Source organism: Peromyscus eremicus, chromosome 4 (genome assembly GCF_949786415.1).
Source record: "Peromyscus eremicus chromosome 4, PerEre_H2_v1, whole genome shotgun sequence".
In the NCBI taxonomy this organism is placed as follows: Eukaryota; Metazoa; Chordata; class Mammalia; order Rodentia; family Cricetidae; genus Peromyscus; species Peromyscus eremicus.
This window is the reverse complement of record NC_081419.1, coordinates 5,591,857-5,614,754: the sequence shown is the minus strand read 5'-3', so window position 1 is coordinate 5,614,754 and position 22,898 is coordinate 5,591,857. Positions and strand designations below refer to the sequence as shown.

At 46.9% G+C, this 22,898-nt stretch overlaps 1 protein-coding gene and 1 long non-coding RNA gene across 5 annotated transcripts in view; one reads left to right on the top strand and one right to left on the bottom strand.

Annotated features, from left to right (window-relative positions):
- Positions 1–1,448, bottom strand: part of Fubp3 (far upstream element binding protein 3) — a 47,748-nt gene extending 46,300 nt beyond the window's left edge. For 2 of the 4 annotated variants that reach the window (XM_059260032.1, XM_059260029.1), the window contains exon 1: positions 1,237–1,446. In XM_059260032.1, coding sequence (XP_059116015.1) covers positions 1,237–1,320 — 84 coding nt within the window. In that variant the 5' untranslated portion in view covers positions 1,321–1,446. Of the gene's footprint in view, positions 1–1,236 lie in introns of all 4 variants that reach the window. The other 2 variants (XM_059260033.1, XM_059260030.1) reach the window with 2 other exon arrangements.
- On the top strand, positions 1,438–4,453 carry LOC131908905 (uncharacterized). The gene is made up of 2 exons (XR_009378684.1): positions 1,438–1,842; positions 4,316–4,453. It is a non-coding gene; the product is annotated as an uncharacterized LOC131908905 (long non-coding RNA).
- Positions 4,454–22,898: the final 18,445 nt, after the last annotated feature.

The following is a 22,898-nucleotide window of genomic DNA, read 5'->3' as shown; positions in this document are numbered from 1 at the left end:
TATAATTGTTAGTGGTCACAGAAAGCCAACACGATGACTTTGACACTCTAGCATAGAGGAAAATCCAGTAGATAGTACCAACTAGTGCAAAACAGGGTTCAGGACCCTGTCTGGCAGAAGAAAACACTAGAAGTGCCAGTGAGCACAGTGGTGGACGAGGAGCTGGGTGGCGTGTTCATCTGTTACAAGCGCGTAATTGAGTAACTCTGTAGTGGAATATGGATGGATGCTCACTATTGTACTGGTTGGCCTAGGCAGTAACAAACAATTCATCAGAGAAAACTTAGCGTGAGCCCAACATCAAGTGTCAGGCTCCAAGATAATGTCTACAGAACCATCAACATTAAATGCAAACTACAGGGGAGACAGGTAGGGTTCCCTCGCAGGACTCCTGGAAAGTGATGCAAAGGCCCCATTTTCACGTGCACAGGTGAGGACTTCCTAAGAACGAATCCTGTGGCATTCTGCTAGGAATCAAACAGTCATTAGTTACGGCCCAGCTTTCAAAGAACCAGCGAGCTTACAGAGTCAGGGAAGATAATAAACATCACTGAACAGAGGGAAGTTTGAGCGTCAGGGTATCTTGTCACTAAGTTTCAGGCAAGAGACAAGGACAATTCTGTTCTAGGCACTATGCCAGGAGCCAAAGAGGTCCCATATTCATTCTCCAGGAAAGCTCAAGCCCTCTAAAAAGCCAGTTTCACTGACAAAACGCACGATATTGCCAGATGGTAAAGTTTCACGGTCGGAGCGAGCCCATCCCACACTCTTCCCAGCAGAGCAGGACTAATCGCCAGAAGGAACTCTTGGAGACCACCCACCTAACACCTCCCCGTCTCCTTTCTGCAAAAAACAAAACAACAAAAAAAAAAAACCCAAAAAACAAAAACAAAAAAAATTCTTAAATATAAAACATCTTCGAATTTCTTCCAATTCGCTTGAAATGCAGCAAGTGGAAGATGAGGTTTCCCACGGCTGCAGAAGCCACGTCTAGGGAGGGAGATGGATGCTCGGGGTCTACACCCGAGTGCCCACCAGGAGCTGTAGGGATTTGAACCCCGACTGGCAGGCCTATGGGTGCAGCCGGGCGCGCAGGCGCCAGAAGCGCTCGGCTAAGGCTTGCTCCGGGCCCGGGGCGCCTGAGGGAACCGCCCGGGCCTCCCGTGTCCCAGTTGCCCACCCGAGGCGTCGGCGAGGCGGCCTCCCGCCCCCGGCCCGGGCCTCCCGCGCCCGTACCTGCCGGACCCGGTGCAGGGCGTCCACGAAGCCCTCAGCCTTCATGCCCACCGGAGCGCTCTGCCCCTGCACCAGCTCCGCCATGGCCGACCCCGCCGCCGCCGCCGCCGCCGTCGCTCCGCTTCCCCGGTCCGGCCTCCCGCTCCGCTCCGGGACCCGTAGCCGGAAAGGGAAAGTCGCCCCACTTCCGGCGGAAGGGAAGCCGAGGGAAGGCACTGCCCGCTCAGTGAGACATAGGTTGGGGAAAAGCCGCGTCTGTGAGGCGGGGTCTCAAGGCACGTGACCGCTGTCCGACCGGAAGTGGGGGCGTGGCCGCTGCGCGAGGGGGCCTGCCGAGCGCACGAGGCTGCTGTCCGTCAAGAAGGCCGGGTCGCGACCCCGCCCTCTAAAGGGGTCTTGGGCCCCGGACCTTTATCGTCTGGGTGACGGCCGCTGAGGCGCAGGTGCGGCTGCCGAGTGCCCGCTGTCAGATTTTGGTACCTGACGGAAGAGAGACGTGGCTCTTCCAACACCTCACCCAACCGTCGAGATGCACTGGCAGCCCACCCACCACCCCCGTAATAGCCGTGGTGTGCAGCATTGACTGTGACTGAGCACCTTTACATGGTACTAGGAGGCTCAGTACTCGAGAATGTCCCAGGACTGGCCATCAATCGGTTTGCCAAGGATGGGTTTGATGACACCAGGCCACCTTGGCTGTAGAGCCAGCCGGGTGTCCTCTTTCACATTCTTTCACTGGGGGAACAGGAAATACCATAGGACCATCATTGCCTCCGGGCCTGCGAGGCAAGAGGCATGTGGAATGTTTGAATGCTTGAGGGGGAAAAACAGTGATGTTTCAGAGAAAGGACTGAAGGCAGCACGACTTTGGAATACGCTTCTTCTGCCTTCAATCCTGTTAGAACAGAAAGTCACACCTCACTTTGCCAACACATTTGGGAGGTGGATTAGCACAAGAGGATCAGAAGTTCAAGATCATCTTAAGCTAGCTAGTGAGGTCTTTCTTCCTCCCTCCCTCCCTCCCTCCCTCCCTCCCTCCCTCCCTCCCTCCCTCCCTCCCTCCCTTCTTTCCTTCCTTCCTTCCTTCCTTCCTTCCATCCTTCCTTCTTTGTGTGCATGTATGAATGTGTTGCCACATGCATGTGGCGGTCAGAGGGCACTTGCTCGAGTTGGTTCTCTCCTTTCACCGTGGGTCCCAGGAATCAAACTCAAGCCATTAGTCTTGACAGCAAGCCCTTATACCTGCTGAGGCACCTCACCACCCTAGAGGCTCTTGTTTCAACCTGTGTTCATAGAGTTTGGCACATAGTAGGTGCTTAGGAAACTAATTTTAAATTGAATAATGTTGAAGCCGAATAATTCTTAGATTATGGCAAAATAAAAGAAGAGCCAAATTACAAAATTGAAATTGATCACTTTTAGACAGATCATTTCAAAACCTGTAGGGAAGCATGCTTGGGTAGTATGGGCGTTACTGAGCACTAGCCATCTAGAAGCAGGAGGCAGCACTCTGGATGGCTGAGTGTTTTCACTGTATATGATGGAAAAAATCAACCATAGAGTTTCAACTACAGACGGACATGGTTCTACTTGATATGCTCAGTGATGCTCCTGTTTTCACTGTTTCTACCTTTGAGGAAAGAATGCTCACTCATCCCTATTGCTGCTGACTCACCCTGTAAGTAGAAATGGGGTAGAGAGATGAACTGCCAGAAGGGTTTGCATCGCGATGTCACAGGACGCTTAGCTGGGATGACCAGGTTCTGGCCCACCCTCTTTTTCTGGTTGAGTAACTCTAGTCTGGTCAGTTATCTCTGGGGGGACCAGACGAGGAAGATGACTCTAACTTGGTCAGGCCACTGTGGAATGTTCTACTGTCCTGGGCTTCGTTATCTAATACTTACTACAAGTCCCCTGAAGCGTAAACCTAATTAGTCTTATTAAATAAAAACCTGGAGCAGATGTTAGCGGGTTGAAAGCTGAAAGATCAGAGAAGCAGAGCAGCTAGCCACTAGAGAGTTCTTTTTTTTTTTGGTTCTGGCTGTCTTGGAACTTGCTTTGTAGACCAGGCTGACCTCGAACTCACAGAGAATTGCTTGCCTCTGCCTCCCAAGTGCTGAGATTAAAGGCTCATGCCACCACCGCCTGGCATCTATGATTAACTAATGGCTAGCTCTACCCTCTAATCTCCAGGCAACCTTTATTTGTCAGAACACAAACAAAGCATCATACAACAGTCCCCTGTTGCATTTGCTTGGCTCTTAGTTCAACGAATACAGGAAAAGAGTTTTGTCCAAAGAGCACAGAGAAAAAGAGTCTTAGACATTAAATGCAGAAGCCCAGTGGATGCCGTGCTGGAATCCCAGCACTTGAGAGGCAGAGGCAGGAAGTTAAGGAGTTCAGGTCACTGTTGGCTAGACAATGAGGTCCAGCCTGCGATAGACCCTGTCTCAAAATAACAAACAAAACCCATACACACTGTGGTTGTAGGTGGCTTTGTCTCTAAGACTGTCACTTAAACTCCTTTGGCTGGAGAGTTGGCTCAGCCAGGAAGGTAAATGCTTGCTGTACAAATATGAGGCCCAAAGCTAGTCTTTAGAAACTACATGGTTCTGGGCATAGAGCTGGAGAGATGGCTCATCCATTAAGAGCTCTTGCTGCTCTTGCAGAGAACCCAAGTTTGGTTTCCAGCACCTACACTGGATGGCTCATAACTTCCTGAAAGTCCAGCTCCAAAGAATATGACACTCTTCTGTCCTACTTGAGCACTACACAGATGTGGCACACATACATACACACATACATACATATAAATAAAATCATAAAAAGAAAATAATACTGGGCCTGGCAGTGCATGCCTGTAATCCCAGTGCTGGGTGGAGGCATGGTTAGAATGTGCTGGTTTGAATGAGAATGCCCCCCATAGGCTCATATCTTTGAATGTTTGGTTCTCAGTTGATGGACCATTTAGGAAGGATTAGGGGTGTGGTCTTATTGGAAGAAGTGTGTCACTGGGGATGAGCTTTGAGGTTTCAAAAGCCCATGACAAGCCATGTCTCCCTCTGCCTTCTGCCTACAGATCGGGATGTAGAACACTCAGCTACTGCTCCAGCACCATGCCTGCCTGTATGCTGCCATGCTCTCCACCATGATGGTCATGGACTAACTGTCTGAAACTATAAGCAAGCCCCCAATTAAATATTTTCTTTTATAAGAATTGCCGTGGTCACAAAGTCTCTTCACAGCAATAGAACAGTGACCAAGACATGGAGACAGGAGGATCTTTCTAGTCAAATTGGGGAGTGCTAGTTTAGGTGCAACAGCCTATCTCAAAAAAATTAGGTGGACAGCAATTGAAGACATCAACCTTCGACTTTCACATGTGTGAACACACATGCTCATGCACTCACACAAACAACATGCACATACATAGATACATAAATGAGCTATTTTTCTCGTCTTACTGATGACATTGAAATGCTTCATCCTTCTAGATGTGATGGCACACACCTCTAATCCCAGCAATCCGAAGGCAGAGGCAGGCAGATAGACATAAGTTCCAGGCCAGCCTGCTCTACGCAGTGAGTTCTAGGCTAGCCAGGGCTACATAGTGAGATCCTGTATCAAGAAAAGGGGGTGGAGCTGGAGAGATGGCTGAGCAGTTAAGAGCACTGAACAATAAGCACTCCTAACCACTGAGCCATCTGTCCAGATCCTTGCTTTGTTTGAGACAGAGAAGGACTCTGGGCAGTTAGGAGGCAAGGAGCCAGAGAAGATGGCTGTGTCTCCTTGGTCAATTGATCCTTTCATAATTTCATACCATTTCCACTTAATTCTCAGTGATATTGTTTTGGAGACAGCAATTTGATGTGAATGTAGCTATTCCCATCTTGTGGTTATTACTGTTCGCTTCAGCTCAGGGACTGGCAAGATGGCTCAGTGGGTAAGGAATCTTGTTGTCAAGCTTGATGACTTGCCTTTGATCCTCAGAATCCACATAGTAGAATGAGAACTGACTCCTGAAAGCTGTCCTCTGACCTCCACCCATGCACTGTTATATGTGCATGCCCCCCACACAAAAAATACGTAAATCATATGTAAATAAATAAATTCAGTCCAAGAGCCAGTGAGATTGCTTAATAGGTAAGGGAACTCACCACAAAGGCTCATAAACTAGTTTTAATTCTTGGAACCCACATGGTGAGAGTGAAAAGGTAAGAAAGAGCCAACACCCATGTGTGTGAAACAGGCACACACACACACATTCACACACACACACACACACACACACACACACACAGAGAGAGAGAGAGAGAGAGAGAGAGAGAGAGAGAGAGAGAGAGAGAGAGAGAGAGAGCCAACACCCATATATGTGAAACAGGCACACACACACACACACATTCACACACACACACATTCACACACACACACACACACACACACACACACACACACACACGGGTGGGGGAGAGTGAGAGAGAGCACTGGGGAGATGGCTCAGAGAGCAAAACACTTGTTGCACAAGCGTTAGGACCAGAATTCAAAACCCTAATGCCAAACATGAATGCCAGATAGGCATGGCAGCTCACCTGTAATCCCAGCTCCTGGGAAACAGTTTAGCATCGGGATAGCTAAACTTGTTGAATTAGTGTGCTGCCAGAGTCAAATTGCTCTTCAGATTGCATAGTTTCTCTGAATTGTGACAAGCATCCTGCTAGCTATGGGCAAGAGTTCTTACTGCAGGGCCAAAGAGATGGCTGGGCGGGGAGGAGGGTGGTAAACATGCTGAGCAAGCTTGATGATCTGAGTTCAGTCCCTAAAAGCCCTGGTAGAAGGAGAGAGCTGACTCCCAAAAGTTGTCCTAAGACCTCCACATCCACACAGTGCCAAGTGTGCATCTCTGCTCACACATACATATATATAACACACAGTTTAAAAATAGGACTTCCAACTCTTCAACCTTGGAACATTTGGTGTTATACTCTTTTTCTTTATAATCTCTTTTCAATGTTTTTTTATATTTATTTTATTCTGTATGTATAAATGTTTTGCTTGCGTGTATGTATGTGCATGCCTGGGGAGGTCAGAGCCAAGTATTAGATTCTCTAGAATGTTTGTGAGCCACCATGTGGGTGCTGAGAACCGAATCCAGACCATCTCTCTGTGAAAGTAGTAAGTGCTCTTAATAGATGAGCCATCTCTCCAGCCCCTACCCCACTCTGTCTTTAAGAGTCAGAGTTCCTCATCTTGGAGACAGTTTCTAGTGGATACTCATGTTTCTGATCTCAATGGTGTCCCCAACCAATGCTGCAGGCAGTTATGTGGGGTGCTTTTGGGAAGCCCCAGGACACAGTGGCTGGGTCATCTGACCAAGTTGCACATGATTGAGGCCCTGTGTATTGCCCTGTTAGAATTCCGTGATCACCAGAAGATCCACATTTCAAAGTAGAGGGGATTCACCTAGTTGAATGCAGATGGACTTGAAGACATGGTGCCTGGGAGGCGGCTCATCCTTGATGGCTATGGGGGCAAATATATCCCTAGCTGAGGTCTCCTCCACAAATAGCAAGCCCTGCTCTCCTGTGGGTTTCCACTCAGTCCCACACTCCACCAATCATAGTTCACTAATAACTTTCCTATCCAGCCCGCAAAAAGGAAAACAAACTGTGTCTTCTGTAGCCCAGGCTGGCCTTCAATTCTCTGTGTAGCCATTGGTAACCTCGAACATCTGACTCTCCTCTACCTCCCCAGTGTTAAGATTACAGATGGTTTATACAGTTTTGGACATCTAACTCGGGCATTGTGTGTGCTAGACATGAACTTAACCGACTGAGCTATGCGTCCCCAGCCCCAATACTTGCTATTATCAGAATTTAATTTTCTCAAATGTAATGAAAATATGCTTAAAATTGAGTTTTTATATTGTGGATATGTGGTGATATGTTGAGTACTCTAATAAAGCTTGCCTGTGATCAGAGGATAGAGCCAGTCACTAGATTAGACATAGAGACCAGACAGTGGTGGCACACATCCTTAATCCTATCACTCGGGAGGCAGGGATCCATATGGATCTCTGTGAGTTCAAGGCCACACTGGAAACAGAACCAGGCAGTGGTGACACACACACTCTTTTTTTTTTTTTTTCTTTTTTTCCCGAGACAGGGTTTCTCTGTGTAGCTTTGTGCCTTTCCTGGAACTCACTTGGTAGCCCAGGCTGGCCTTGAACTCACAGAGATCCGCCTGGCTCTGCCTCCCGAGTGCTGGGATTAAAGGCATGCGCCACCACCGCCCGGCGGCACACACACTCTTAATCCTATCACTCGGGAGGCAGAGATCCATCTGTATCTCTGTGAGTTCAAGGCCACACTGGAAACAGAACCAGGCAGTGGTGACACACACTTTTAATCCCAGTAGTGGGAAGCACATACACCTTTAATCCCAGAAAGCGACGACAGGGCGGAGAAAGTATATAAGATGTGAGGAAACAGGAACTAAAGCAGTTCAGCTGAGACCCTTTTGGGTGAAGACTCAGTGGATTCATGGAGTTGGTGAGGTAAGAGGTGGTGGCTGTGGCTTGCTCTGCTTCCCTGATCTTTCAGCTTTCACCTTGATATCTGGCACTGGGTTTTTTTATTAAAAGACCATCTAAGATTCAAACAACATAGATAGATATGCATAACATATCATTTGCTGTTTTAATAATTTTTTTCAGTCACAGTTCAGGGACATTAAGAACGTTCATGGTGCTGGGAGGTGGTGGCACGTGCCTTTAATCCCAGCATTTAGGAGGCAGAGGCAGGTGGATTTCTGTGAATTCAAGGCCAGCCTGGTCTATAGATCGAGTTCCAGGACAGCCAGGGCTACATGAAGAAATCCTGTCTTGAAAAGCCCCCCCACAAAAAAAGAACATTCAAGGTGTTGTCAGGCATCACCTCCACCCACCTCTGGAATTCTGCATCTCAGAAAATGGACACTGTATCTAGCAATTAATAGCTACCTACTCTTCATCCAGAGCCATCTAGCCACCACGCTACTGCTCCAACCTTATGAATTTCACCACTTGGGGCATCAGACAAAGTCAAGGTCACAGCTGCTAGCACCCAGCTTACTTCACATGGCATACTGCTTTCAAGGCTTGCCCATGTAACAACAGTGTGGTACATGTTGGAATTACCTTCCTTTTTATTTATTATTTGTGTGTGTGTGTGTGTATACTTGAATGTGAAGGTCAGATGACAACTTGAGGGAGTTCCTTCTACCACATGGATCCCAGGTCACCAGGCTTGGGGACAAGTGCCTTTACCCACTGAGCCATCTTTCTGGACTCTGTGTGTGTGTGTGTGTGTGTGTGTGTGTGTGTGTGTGTGGTGTGTTTGTGTAGTGTTGTCTGTGTTTGTGTAGTGTTGTATGTTTGTGTAGTATTGTGTGTGTAGTGTTGTATGTTTGTGTAGTATTGTGTGTGTAGTGTTGTGTGTTTGTGTAGTGTTGTGTGTGTGTAGTGTTGTATATATGTGTGTGTGTTTGTGTAGTGTTGTGTGTTTGTGTAGTGTTGTGTGTGTAGTGTTGTGGATTGAAACCAGTACCTTTCACACGCCAGCCAACAACTCTACCAACCACTGAGCTGCATCCCTAGTCCGTGTTTGTGTTTTTGAGTCAGAGTCTCACTGTGCAGCCTTGCCTGGCCTAAAACTCAGAGCTCTGCCTTCTTCTGCCTCCCAAGTGCTAGAATTAAGGGTGACTCCTGAGGCTGGAGAGATGGCTCAGTGGTTAAGAACATTTGTTGCTTTTATAGAGGACCCAGGTTCGATTCCCAGCAACCACTTGATGGTTCACAACCATGTAAAACTGCAGTTCCAAGGGCCCTCCTGCCCTCCTCTGGTCTCCAAAGGCACCAAGTGCACACATGCTGCACAGACACACATGCAGACAAAAACCCCCATATATAAAATGAATATTATTGTAAGGTGAAAGGTGACTGCCATCAAGCTAGTTTGGTTTTTCAAGACCTGGTGTAACTATGTAGCTCAGACTGGCCTTGAACTCACTATCACCAAGCCTCCGCTGAGTGCTGGAATTACAGGTATGTGCAACTATGAGCAACAGATTTGTTTATTTCCTTTTTTAAAAATATGTGTATGTGTGTGGTGCTTGTGTGTGCACACATTTGTAGGTGTGTGGGCACAGGTGTAGGTGTGTGCATGTGGAGGTTCTAAGCAGACCTCAAATGTCTTTATTTTTTGGTTTTTGAGGCAGGGTCTCTCTGTATAACCCTGGCTGTCCTGGAGCTCACTCTGTAGACCAGACAGGCCTCAAATGCAGAGATCTGCTGCCTCTCTAGTGCTGGGATTAAAGGTTGCAGCAGCAGCAGCAGCAGCAACACCCCTACTCCATTTCTTTCCTGAGGCAGTCTCTCACTGAACCCAGAACTTGTCGATTCCCGCTAATCTAGTTACCAGCTTCCCCTGGGAACACCCTTGTGCCTCCTGAATAGAGAGGCCTAGTGGACAGCCAAGCCTGCCAGGTCTTCATTGGATACTGGGCATCCACACTCAGTCTTCAGGCTTTCATAGTAAGGACTTTACCTACTGAGCTATCTCCCTCGCTCCTTTATTTTTGTTAAGACTGAATAGTGACCCATCTATAGGCACTTAACATCTGTTTCCACTCATTGGCTGGTGGGTGCTTGGGTGGCTTTCAGCCTGGGCTGTTGTGCATGCCATTGCAGTGGACACAGATTGCAGACACATTCTGGAGGCTTTGCTTTCTATAAAACTGGATTTTGATTCATGTTCTCTCAAAGACATGCTAATCTCCAGAAAGATGAGCCATGCTTATAATCCCACCACTGAGGAAGTTGAGGCAGGAAGATTGCTGTGAGTTCCAGGTCACCCTGGGCCACAGTGTGAGACCCTGTCTCAAGAAATCCCTTAAGCACTAGTTCTTTCTCTCTGCCCCTCAGCCACGACTCCCAGTGCACCTAATTCTTTCCTGACTCCCTACTGACACACAGCTGCTGCGCTTAGCTGGGAACCACATGGCTGCTTTGCTCAGCCCCCATCAGAGAGGCTGCTTCTCTCAGTCACTGGGAATTAACACAGAGACCCACAACTGGACAGTGCTCAGACAGTGGGGGACTTTGGAGCACTCGGCACTGTGTGGAGTGTCTTCATCCAACCGCTCCCACAGGCTTAGGGATCTGTGTGGAGGAGGACAGAAAGACTGTAGGGGCCAGAGGTGGGGAATGACTCCGAGGAAGCAGTGTCTCCCAGACACAACAGGATTGATACACATACAAGCTCACAGAGACTGTGGCTGCATGCACAAGACCTGCACAGGTTCAAGCCAGGCAGAATCCCAGCACTGAGAGAGGGAAGTGGACACAGAGTCCCTCCTTTAACCAAGAAGCTGTCTGTAATTAGCAATGGCTAGGAAGGTGAAAATCAGCTTTCTCCAGAAGAGTGTCACTGGGTACATCTGCCACATCCCAGGCCAGACTCCACACCAGGAGTAATCGGCCAACACAGAACAGACTTGTGTGTGTGTGTGTGTCTCTGTGTGTGTGTGTGTGTGTGGCTCTGGCTGTTCTGGAACTTGCTCTGTAGACCAGGCTAGACTCAAACTCACAGAGATCTGCCTGCCTCTGCCTCCTGAATGCTGGGATTAAAGGCATGTACCATCACCCTGAAGATTCAGTTTTTGTGTGCTTTTTCTTATTGTTATGGTTTGGTGGGTTTTGTTTTCTTTCTTTTGTGGTTGTATAGTTGGACTTTCTTGTCGTTGGACTTTCTCTGGACCATTAGCCCCTAAATAATGACATACAGACTATTTATTAATTACAAAAGCGTGACCTTAGCTTAGGCTTGTTCCCAACTAGCTCTTGTAACTTAAATTAATCTGCTTCTATCAATCTACATTTTGCCATGTGGCTTTTTGCCTCTCCTCTATTCTGTACATCCAACTTGCCCTGTGTCTCACTGGCATCTCCTAGCACACCTAGATTCAACCCCTTGAGTTCTTCGCTCTGCCTGCAAGTCCCAACTATCCTTTCCTGCCTAGCTATTGGCCGTTCAGCTTTTTACTAAGCCAATTACAGTGACACATATTTGTGTAAAGAAATATCCCACAGCATGGTTCTTTTGTTTTGTTTTTGAGAGTGAAAGAATGTGAAGTTAAGTGGGTAGAGAGGGGGGTGTCCAGCATCCGGGTAAGAGCCAGGCATGATGAAAGGGCATGCCTGCCATCCCAGTGCTGAGGAGGTGGAGACAGGAGGATGCCAAGTGTAGCAAGAAACCTTGCATCAAAAGACAAGGTGGACCAGGCAGTAGTGGTGTAGGCCTTTAATCCCAACACTGGGCAGATAGAGAAACAGGCAGATCTCTATGAGTTCAAGGCCAGCCTGGTCTACAGAAAGAGTTCCAGGACAGCCAGGGCTACACGGAGAAACCCTGTCTCAATAAACCAAAACAAACCGAACCCCAGAAAAACAACCGAAGGAAAAAAAGCAGAAGAAGGAACACACAGGGTGGGGAGCAAGGCCTCAGTTCAACCAGGATCTGGTCCTTTGCTCCTCCTTCCGGCCGTGGCAGAGTTAGGATTTTCTTTGGAAGCGCTGCGTTTCTCCTGTTTCCTAGCAGCCTTGTTCTGGTGAAGCAGTCATTGTTCTTCTCCCTGACAGCAGGGCCGGGAGGACGCCAAGCACAACAGTCAGGCTGCAGCCCAGAAAACGCGGTTCCCAGGCGGCCCCTCACCAGACCTGGAACGCTTGCCCGCGACCCGCCTCACTCACTGCGGGTACACTCACAGTGCTGCACACACGTTGGGCCAGCCCAATGGCTCAGTGAGCAAAAGCACTTGCCATACGAAGCGGTTGCCTCGGCTTCAAGCCCTAAAACCCACGGTGGAAGGAGAAAACGTGACTCCCAGACACTGTCCTCTGACCTCCACACACACTGTGACACAAGTGTGTCTGCATTCACACTCTTGTGTGCCATTATACCAGGCCTTCTTTGGCTTTGAGCCAGGTCTCACTTCATATCTCCAGTGGCCTGGAACTCACTGGGTAGCTCAACCTCTGGCCCCAGCCACCAGCTCCCCCCCCAGGTGTGGACACTGCAGATGCATACCACAATACCCCTCTATGTCATTTATTCATCCCCAGGTGTGGACACTGCAGATGCATACCACAATACCCCTCTATGTCATTTATTCATCCCCAGGTGTGGACACTGCAGATGCATACCACAATACCCCTCTATGTCATTTATTCATCCCCAGGTGTGGACACTGCAGATGCATACCACAATACCCCTCTATGTCATTTATTCATCTTCTGCACAAGTCAGTCAGTGACTTAGACGCCCCAAGGAATAAACCACCTGAGGTCTAGGTCTATGCTGACCCTGTGGCTCCTAAAATATTGCCTGGCTGAAGGATATAATCACAGGTGACCTTTGTCATGCCTGGGCTGTTGCAACACAAGCCTTTCTGGTTTTTCTAGTTCATCACTTTTTCCAAAGAGCTCGGGGCTCCAGGCCTGGGCTGAGAAGGTTTCTTGAGCTATCTTCCAAAGTATAAAGGAAAAATAGATGGCCTGCTAGAGAGCGCTCCCCCCCCCCAAGCCAGGCTGGACAGGTGGAAGAGAAGTGTAACTTCCTCTTTCGGACCCTGAGCCTTGCGGGGGTTCAGACCCAGGGGCACAGCAGATAAGGCACTAGGAGAGAAAGGATGAACCTCCCGATGTCAAGAGTCCCAGCAGACAAACAAGTTAGTTATCTGAAAGTACACAATCTCTTAAAAACTAAAAGATTGGTTTTTATTTTGTGTGTATGAGCGTCTGCATGCATGTATGCGGACCATGTACACGCTTGGTGTTCACGGAGGTCAGAAGAGGACATCAGATCCCTAGGAACTGAAATGTGGCACATGTATGGGTGCTGGGGACTGGGGACTGCAGGTCTCTGCAAGAGCAGCAGGTCAGCCCCTCCCCCACCTCACCTCTTCTTTTCAAGTCTGGGTCTCATGTAGCCTAGCTTTGCCTTGAACTGCATATGTAGTCAAGGATGACCTCAAACTCCTCATCCTCCTGCCTCCGTTTTTCAAGCGCTGTCATTACAGGTATGTGGCACAATGCTGGGCACAGGGGATATTCTGCCTTGGCATGTATCTGCCAACCACTTGGTCCAGAGGACTGCCCCCTCCTTCTTTTGGCTCTGGTATGTATCAATCAGAAGATTTCTTTTTTAAGTCAGAAGTAGTGGTACCCACCTTTAATCCCAGCACTTGGGAGGCAGAGGCAGACAAATTCTCAGCTCAAGGCTAGCCTGGTCTACAGAGCAAGTTCTAAGACAGCCAAAGCTACACAGAGAAACCCTGTTTACTTTTGTTTTGTTGAGAAAATAACTTGCTGTAAGCTCTTACTGGTCTACTTGCGTAGAAGAGATCGGTCTTGAGCTGGTGCTAACCTTCATGCCTGTCTCCTGAGGTCTGGGGTTACAGACGTGTTGTGGAATATTCCTTTACACTGTGTGAAGAAGTGCCACTGTGATTGGTTTAATGAAAAGCTAAACAGCCAATAGCTGGGCAGGATTCTGGGGACAGAGAGAACACTGGGAAGAAGAAGGCAGCATTGCCACCCAGACACGGAGGAAGTATGACATGTAGGAGATGAGGTAACAAGCCATGAGCCATGTGGCAGCACATAAATGAATAGAAATGGGTTAATTTAAGTTACAAGAGCTAGTTAGAAACAAGCCTAAGACTTACTACAAGGAAGATATCCTTGAAGCACTGGGCCAGCTAGCTTGGGGTGTGCAGTGTGGCAGAAATACAAGGGAGAGGCTGCCTCCAAAGGCAAAAGGAACTGACTCCTAAAAGTTGTCCTCTGATCTCCGCATGTGTGCCTTGGTGCAAGCATGAACCGCCCCCCCCAATAATAAAACTGAAATAAAATAAAATAAAAAAAACCAGGCCCAAAAGTGTATTGAACATACCAAATTGAGAAAAGGATGTGACCCTGCTACCTGACCTCATGAGGAGGACACTGGCCACCTAGTGCTTCAGTGACAGTCTAGTTTGCATTCCCATTACTGTGATAACACACTCGGACACCAAAAACAACATGGGTAGAAAAGGGTTTATTGGACTTAAATTTCGGGCCATAATCCATCAGTGAAGGATGTCAGGGCAGGAACTGAAGCAGATGTCTGGGACGACTGCTGCTTACTGTCTCCGTCATTGATTTATGTTCGGCTAGCTTTCTTGTATAGCTTAGACCCATCTGCATAGGGATGGTGCCACTCACGGTGGGAGGGCGAGGGCCCTCCCACATCAATCAGAAAAATTTCTTACAGACACGGCCACAGACCAGTCCGATCTGGACAGTTCTTCAGCTGAGGTTCCCTCTTCCCAGGTGACTCTAGGTTGTGTCAACTGACAATAAAAATTAACCAGTCTAAGTTGGCAACCTGTCAGCTGACCCCTTGGTATGTCAAGAGACCCATAGGCAGAGAGCTCCCTGCTGTTTCAAGGCTCTGCTCTGTCCCCCCTGTTGATGGGCTGTCAATCGGATCTCTCATTCATCCATCTGGATCCATCTGGATCCACCTGGATCCATCTGGACAAGGTCCTGCCCTTTACCTCAGTGGCCTCCACAGTCCTGCACAGTTCTGCAGCCCCGACCTGTAACCCCAGGGCCTGTCTCCATAGCAGCGTCCCTAACAGGGCTCCTCCTTAGCTGACAGCCACCCCACCATCTCTATCAGCTTCTGCCTATTGTCCCTTTTAATCCTTTGAACTCTGTTGTGCCCTTTCTGACTTTTTGCAGTCATTCCGTGTGATGTATCACCTGAATTGATATCGGTAGCTAAGGTCAGAATAGAAGGCTGTAGTCAGCGGTGAAGGGAGTCAGGACCCCCAGGCAAAGCACTACCTAGAAAGCCGCAGGTCCTTGTGCTCTATTGTTAATTAATACATTCCGACATTGTGTGAGGTGGTTGGTTTTCATGTCAACTTGTCACAAATTAGAGTCACCTGAGTTGGGTACATCCAAGCAATTGTCACAATTGCCTTAATTCATGTGAGAAGACCCACCCCCAAGTGTGGGTGGCACCTTCTGCTCACAGGCCAGATAAAAAGTCTGCTGAGCTGAGCTGGTGGTGCTCGTCTTTAATCCCAGCACTCGGGAAGCAGAGGCAGGTCGATCTCTGTGAGTTCGAGGCCAGCCTGGTCTACAGAGTGAGTTAAAAAGAACAGGAGGCCAAGACAGAACACTCTTAAAAGGTACTTCGGAGGCTGATACAACATCACAAGTTCAAAGCCAGACTGGACTGCAGAGTAAGTTTAAGACCAACCTAAATGACTTAGTGAGACCGCCCCCCCCAAGTTAAAAAAAAAAAAGAAGTGTGGGGTGGGGCTATATTTCAATGGAAGAGTACTATCTGGTATATGTGAGAGGCAGGGTTCAATGCCCAATACTGGGAAATATGTATAAACTGAAGTTTCCAGAAAAAAGACACACGTGTGTTAAAGATTCGACAAAGCTGACTGACTGATTTGAATGTCATGATTATGGGGAGTTGGAATAATGCAGGTCCAAAGCCAGATATTTTGGGGCTCTGTATAGACTTTTAGTAGCAATTCATTGGCCACCCCTAAGCATGGTCCAACACAGCTGCGATTATGGTGTAGATCCTTTTAGAATGTCTTAACAGAGCCGCCAGTCTTAAAGCTGAGAATGTCATCAGATAGCATCTGAATCCTGCCCCAGGGACTTGCCTGCTTTGCCGTCACCCACCTGCTGGCATCTCCACTGACATATCATGGTTGCTTATGTTTGACTATCTCTTATTCTCTTCTGTGAGAGCTGTGTTTTTTCAAGGAAGCCATGGTGTGTGGGGGTGCACAGAGGCCCTGCAGGAGCACCATTTATACCAACACTTTACTGGGGAGACATTAGGGAACTTCCATGGTTTGCGAGTCACTGAGACTCCCTCAGAAAGACACAAGATCCACTGGAGGACATGGCTCTGTGGCAGAGCACTTGACCAGAGTGCATAAGGTCCTGGGTTCAATTCCCAATGTTGGCAAAACATAAGAAAGGAAGACCCATGAGAAAAGTGTCCGGATGTTATGGTGAGGGAAAGCAGAGGATCCAGAATGGCAGGGAAGTGTTCCAGGATCCTGAGTTGAGCACATTCAGAAAATGTCCACAAATTCCCATGGGTCTGTTCCCTTGAATCTGGGTAGCTTGTGACTGCTTCTGCCAATACAGCAGAGAGGGTGTGACATTTGTCCAAAATGGGGATGTAAAGACTGCAGTCTTCCAGGGAGTCTTCCACCCTCCTTGTCCTCGGTAGGTGGCCAGGCTAGGCTAGAAGAGGCCACAGAGGAATATCAGTGAACTGAAGCTGAAATGACCCTTTGCCCCATCTCTGCTCAATACAGGACATGCTATTCTAGAAGTCTCCATGTGACTTCTGTCCCTAGATATTGGAGTTGTCCCTGACCTTTGGCATATTGCCAGATGGAGATGTGGACACCAAGGGTGGGACAAGCCTTTCCCTGTGGGTATCATCAGAATTTCTTTTCCAAAATAATTCTCATTTAATAGCTGGGCAGTGGTGGCACACACCTTTAACTCCAGCTCTTGGGAGGCAGAAGCAAAATTTATTTGTTTTGTTTTTCCAGACAGAGTTTCTCTGTGTAGCCCTGGCTGTCCTGGAACTTGGTCTGTAGATCAGGCTGGCCTTGAACTCAGAGGTCCTCCTGCCTCTACCTCCCGAGTGCTCAGATTAAAAGCATGTGCTACTATGTTCAGCTTTTTTAAAAAATATTTTTTATTCACTTGTTTTTATGTGTGTGTGTCCGTATCCCTGTCTGTGTGTGTACACCATGTATACAGTGTCTACGAAATCTAGAAGAGGGCATCAGATCCCCTGGAACTGGAATTATGGGTAAGCCACCATGCGGGTGCTGGGAATTGAACCCCAGTCCTTGGGAAGAGCAGCCTGTACTCTTAACCACTAAGCCATCTCTCCAGCCCCATACACGTAATTAAAAAAAAAAATTTGGTTTTTTTGTTTTTGGTTTTTGGTTTTTCGAGACAGGGTTTCTCTGTGTAGCTTTGTGCCTTTCCTGGAACTAACTCTGTAGCCCAGGCTGGCCTCGAACTCACAGAGATCCACCTGCCTCTGCCTCCCAAGTGCTGGGATTAAAGGTGTGCACCACCACTGCCCAGCTTAATTCAAAAACTTTTTAAAACTTGAGTCAGAAATAAATGAGTGGGATTACTTGTCTTTCTATGAAGCATGTCTTTTTGTGGATGAACTCATGAGATGTTTTGCCAGTGGTGGTATTTGGGTTTAGGGGTGAGGGCTCACTCAGTTAAACTCCAGGCCATTAAACCTTGTGGCCATAAATAAGCATGGCTGGTTGTGAACACCCTTGGCAATGATGCCTTTAGGAACATAAGCGTCAGCTCTGCAGCAAATTTTGGCTTTATTGGATGTGTGGAAAGCTTTTTTGACTCTCAGCCCCCTTAGACACTCACCCCACATACATTAGCCCTGGCTATGCAGCACCCCAAAAACTTTTTTACCTTGATGTATTCCGTGTGAGCGTGTGAGTGTGTGTGTATGTGTGTGTGTGAGTGTGTGTGTATGTGTGTGTGAGTGTGTGTGTATGTGTGTGTGAGTGTGTGTGTATGTGTGAGTGTGTGTATTTATGTGTGAGTGTGTGTATGTGTGTATGTGTATGTATGTGTGTGTATTTAAGAGAGAGAGAGGACAACTTGCAGGAGTTGGTTCTCTCCTTCCACCATATTTGTCCGTGTGTGTGTGTGTGTGTGTGTGTGTGTGTGTGTGTGTATGTGTGTGTGAGTGTGTGTATGTGTGTGTGTGAGTATGTGTGTATGAGTGTGTGTGTGTGTGTGTGTGTGTGTGTGTGTGTGTATTTGAGAGAGAGAGAGGACAACTTGCAGGAGTTGGTTCTCTCCTTCCACCATATTTGTCCCCGGATTGAACTCAGGTCATCAGTCTTTGCAGCAAGATCTGAATCAGGTGTCTACTCCCTTCCTGACTATTCTAGGGACCTCCTAAGAAGGAGAACCTAGAGTGTATCTATCTGTCTGTCTATCTATCTACACACAGACATACATACCACACACACCCTCACACATATACAACACACACACACCATTCACACCACATACACACACCAACCACACACATGTAGTTGGAGTTTTTCTGTGTCCCGCCTGGGCTGCGGTCAGGACAAATCTCTCTCACCTGCCAGTCCCACAGCCGCTGGGACCCAAGTAAACACACAGAGGCTTATATTATTTATAAATTGTATAGTCTATGGCAGGTGTCTTGCTAGCTAGCCCTTATATCTTAAATTAGCCCATAACTATTAATCTATGTATTGCCACATGTTCTGTGGCTTTACCTGCGTCCCATTACATGTTGCTGCTTGCTGCTCGCTGGCGGCTCTCCTTGTCTTCTTCCTGTCTCTCTCTTTGAATTTCCCGCCTAACCCTATCTGCCTCACAATTGGCCAAACAGCTTCATTTATCAACCAATCAGAGCAACACATATTCACAGCATACAGAATGCTATCACCCATCATTTCCTCTTTTTTTTTATTTAAAAGGAAGGTTTTAACTTTAACATAGTAAAATTATATATAACAAAGCAATTATCAAGCAAGAATTATAGTTATAATATCTAATCTATTTGAATTTGGCAAAATTAAAGAAGCTATCCTATCTATCCTATATTTTGAGTCTAAGGTTTTATATCTAATTTATCTTTTATTATAACCAAGGAAAATTATAGCTATCTAGTCTTTAACTATATCAAAGACCTCAGAAGGATATAATATTACCAAAGTAAACAGGAAGAACATTATAAGCAACTTCCAAAAATCTAGAATGACAGAGACAGCTGTCTGCCTGGACAGCCATCCAAAGTTCCTCTGTAACGTTGGGGCATCCATCCATCTTTAGCCCATAGGCCTAGAATCTCTTAGTCACTTTTTTCTGTGTCCTGTAGAATGTCTGGCAGTTTCTTCTGCAAAGCAGGAACCTGAAGTCCAGGCAAGAACAGTTTCTTGCCTAAATGGCTATTTTTGCCAAGAAGAAGATAAACTCCATGTAAAGTGTCTTCGATGCCCATCTTTCTCTTTGAAGTAAATCGGTGCTGCCAGGAGCAGATGTGTCTCATTGTCTAGAAAGTCTAAGTTTTTAAAACATTTTAAATGTCATACTTTTTAGGTCTTTGAAGTGTTTGAAGATTACCACCTATATATCTATGTATAACTAGAAAACTTAACTAACATGACGATAAGTTTGGTTATCCTAGATGACTATTAATCTGTACTTTTTAATTATCCATTACAATTTAAATAAATTACATAATACCTTAAACAAGAGTAGAAATATACATACAATATAACAAAATTAACTTTAAATTTGTATCAATAAACTACAATCCATAGCAATGTAAAACATTTTAAACAAGTTGTTATTCTTTATCTTATTTATAATCAACCCTCTTTAAATAAAAATAAACATTTATAAACAATATTTTGGGAATTTGGGCAGGGCTTCTCATACTACTTCCTGTTGGTTGTGGGCTCTGATAATCTTATGGGGATCCTGAGAAAATTAAGAATTATGGTCAAGTCCTGACTGGAGTAGTCTGTGAGGCTGCATTGTCTGAGCCATTTGCCTTGAAACTGATCTGGATGTTGGATCATCTGGAGACCTCTCAGGGGGTCTTCCTTGATCAAACCATATTAGCCTGGAAGCAATCCATAGGTTCTCATCTTCTGTGGAAACAAAAGAAGAACCTCTTTTTCAAAGCAACATATCCTTAGACACAAATTTTGAAATCAAGATACCTTTAAAATATACATATTGATTTAATTCAGCAGCTTTTACAATCAAATGTCTCTCTGCAGTTAAAAATCCCAAAGACAATTATAATCCAGACTCTCTGTGTAATATCCATCTTTATGTGGCTTATTTTTTATATTATCTTTACTGTCTCTTTAAAGACTTTATTTATTTATTTATTTATTTATTTATTTATTTATTTATTTATTTATTTATTTATTTATTCAAGACAGGGTTTCTCTGTGTCATTTTGGAGCCTTTCCTGGAACTCACTCTGTAGACCAGGCTGGCTTCAAACTTACAGAGATCTGCCTGCCTCTGCCTCCCGAGTGCTGGGATTAAAGGCATGCACCACCACCGCCTGGCTTAAAGACTTTATTTTTTAAAACTATTTCTTTATATAACTGTCTATATTTATTTTCCTCTCTCTTTTAAGCCTATGTATATTTTTACATTTACCGTAATCCATTTAGAGGTTTATTTATTCAGAATCTGACTCATTGTGAATCTATTGCTTTAAACTGCAGAATGCTTAGGACTGAAATAGCAGCTTTGGCTGCTGGCTCCATCCATCTCAGCTTTCCAACATGGCAGAAATAAGTTTCTGCCAACTCTAGAGGCAGTGGGTCTATGTCTCTATCAAAGCAGCCTGTAGCCCAGAAAATCCCCCCTCCCTTTTTTTTCTGTACTATCAAAAGCTATATGCTAGGTGGTGTTGACACACATCTTTAATTCCAGCACTCAGGAGGCAGGGGCAGGCAGATCTCTGTGAGTTCAAGGCCAGCCTAGACTACAGAGTGAGTTCCAGGAAAGGTGCAAAGCTACACAGAGAAACCCTGTCTTGAAAAACAAAAATAAAAACAACAACAAAAAGAGCTATATCTACCATGCACCATATTGTACAGCTTACAGAAACCTCTGTGTAACTCAGTGGAAATCCGCCATGCTATAGCTCCAGCCTGAATGCCATGAACCTGCCATAGCCAGGGGACACATCATTGTACCTAGTCCTGCCATGAGCGACATGAACTAGGAAGGTGCTCTTAGCTACATTTATAATCTCTTCTTAAGCTCTTTTTGGTATTGGGTGGAAACTCTTGCCCCATGTGGGTTGCCATTTGTAGCTATATGTACATCACATGTATGCAGTGCCCACTGAGGCCAGAAGAGGGCATCAGATCCCCTGGAACTGGAGTTACAGATGGCTGTGAGACATGTGGGTGCTGGGAACTGAACCCAGGTCCTATGCAAGAGCAGCTAGTGCTCTTAACCACTAAGCCATCTCTCCAGCTCCTCTTTCTTGTTTTAGAGACAGGGTTTCATGTAGGGCGGAATGGTCCGGAGTCCTCCTCTTGCCTCAGGCTCTGGAGTATGGAGACTGCAAATGTGAACTACCAGGCCTGGCAGTCACCGGCTTTTTGTTGGGGACAGTAGGTTTGTAACCTCTGGTTGGTAAAAATCTTACCACATCCTCTATAGACAAAGAAGTAAAGCTCAGAGAGACTGAGCAGTGTACCTGAAGTCACACAGCCTGGGAGTGGAGCAGTTAAGATTGGAATCCAGGGCTGCTTCATGAAGCTCTGTGGTCCAGCCAGCCCAAGCTCTCTAGTTACACAGTTCACAACTGCAGCTGTCATTGGGGCTCACTCAGCCACAGGCCTGCCGGTGACAAAAGCCGTCCCTGTGTGGCTGGCTGGGGGAGTCCAAGGCCTACTTCATTCTTTGCAAATGAACAGCAGAGATAGGATTTGCAATATTGGGCTTTGGCTACCAGCGTTGGGTGGAGCAGGGCCTCGGAGAACAGTCACACCAAATATAACATATTATTTAGGAGTGATTGGAGGCAGACAGGCTGAAACATTGTGCAGGGAAAGGCTCCCGCAATCTGCCTGCGAGCAGCGAAATCACTTTGCCCAGCTCGGCTGCGGATTCACATTTAGGGCAATTTCCCTCACGGTAGCTCGCCTCTGTGACTGTGCTCCGCTTGTGCACTGGCTGTTTCCCAGATGAACACATTCTGGATGCAGAGCAGAACTCAGGGTTCTGTGGGGGACCGGCTTCCTCTGCCCCTGTGCCAGCCACCTAAAAGTGGCTCCTGGGCACTGGGGACTCAAGAGCAAGGTGGGCCCAGCACCCATTGCATGTGCAGGGCACAGGCACAGAGAGGTTCTGTGTATACTCAGAGTCACACAGCTTTCACCCTGCCAGGGAGCTCGTAGGTTATTAGGAAGGTACGGCTGCCCAGGGGGTGGAGGGCTGTGCGGTACTGAGGCTCTGCAGAGAGGTCGAGAGGAAGGAGGTAGTGGAGTGATTCAGGGGGCCCCTGTGGCAAGTGTCTCATGTCCTTTTGCATTATGATTGGAGGCCAGACTAAGTCTGAAGCTACAGAAGAAAGAAGGTCCCAGAGGCTGAGTGTCCCCAACAGGAGACTGACAAGAAACCCAGATCACAGAGCCTAGAGATTGGGAGGGGGACTCTGAACAAAGGCAGATACAGCAGGGCTCCACTGACAGACTTTTCTTTTTTTCTTTATGTATGTGTGTGTGTTCTTGTGTGTGCAGGTGTACATGTGCGTTTGTATGCATATATGTGGAGGCCAGAGGACAACCTTAGATATAATTCTTCAGGTCCCAGACATCCTTTTTTTTTGGACAGCGTTCCCCATTGGCCTGGAACTCAATAAATAGGCTAGGTCGGGCTAGCCAGTAGGACTCAAGGATCCCCCTGTTTCCATCTCCCAGTGTTGGAATTTGCCACCATGGCCAGATTT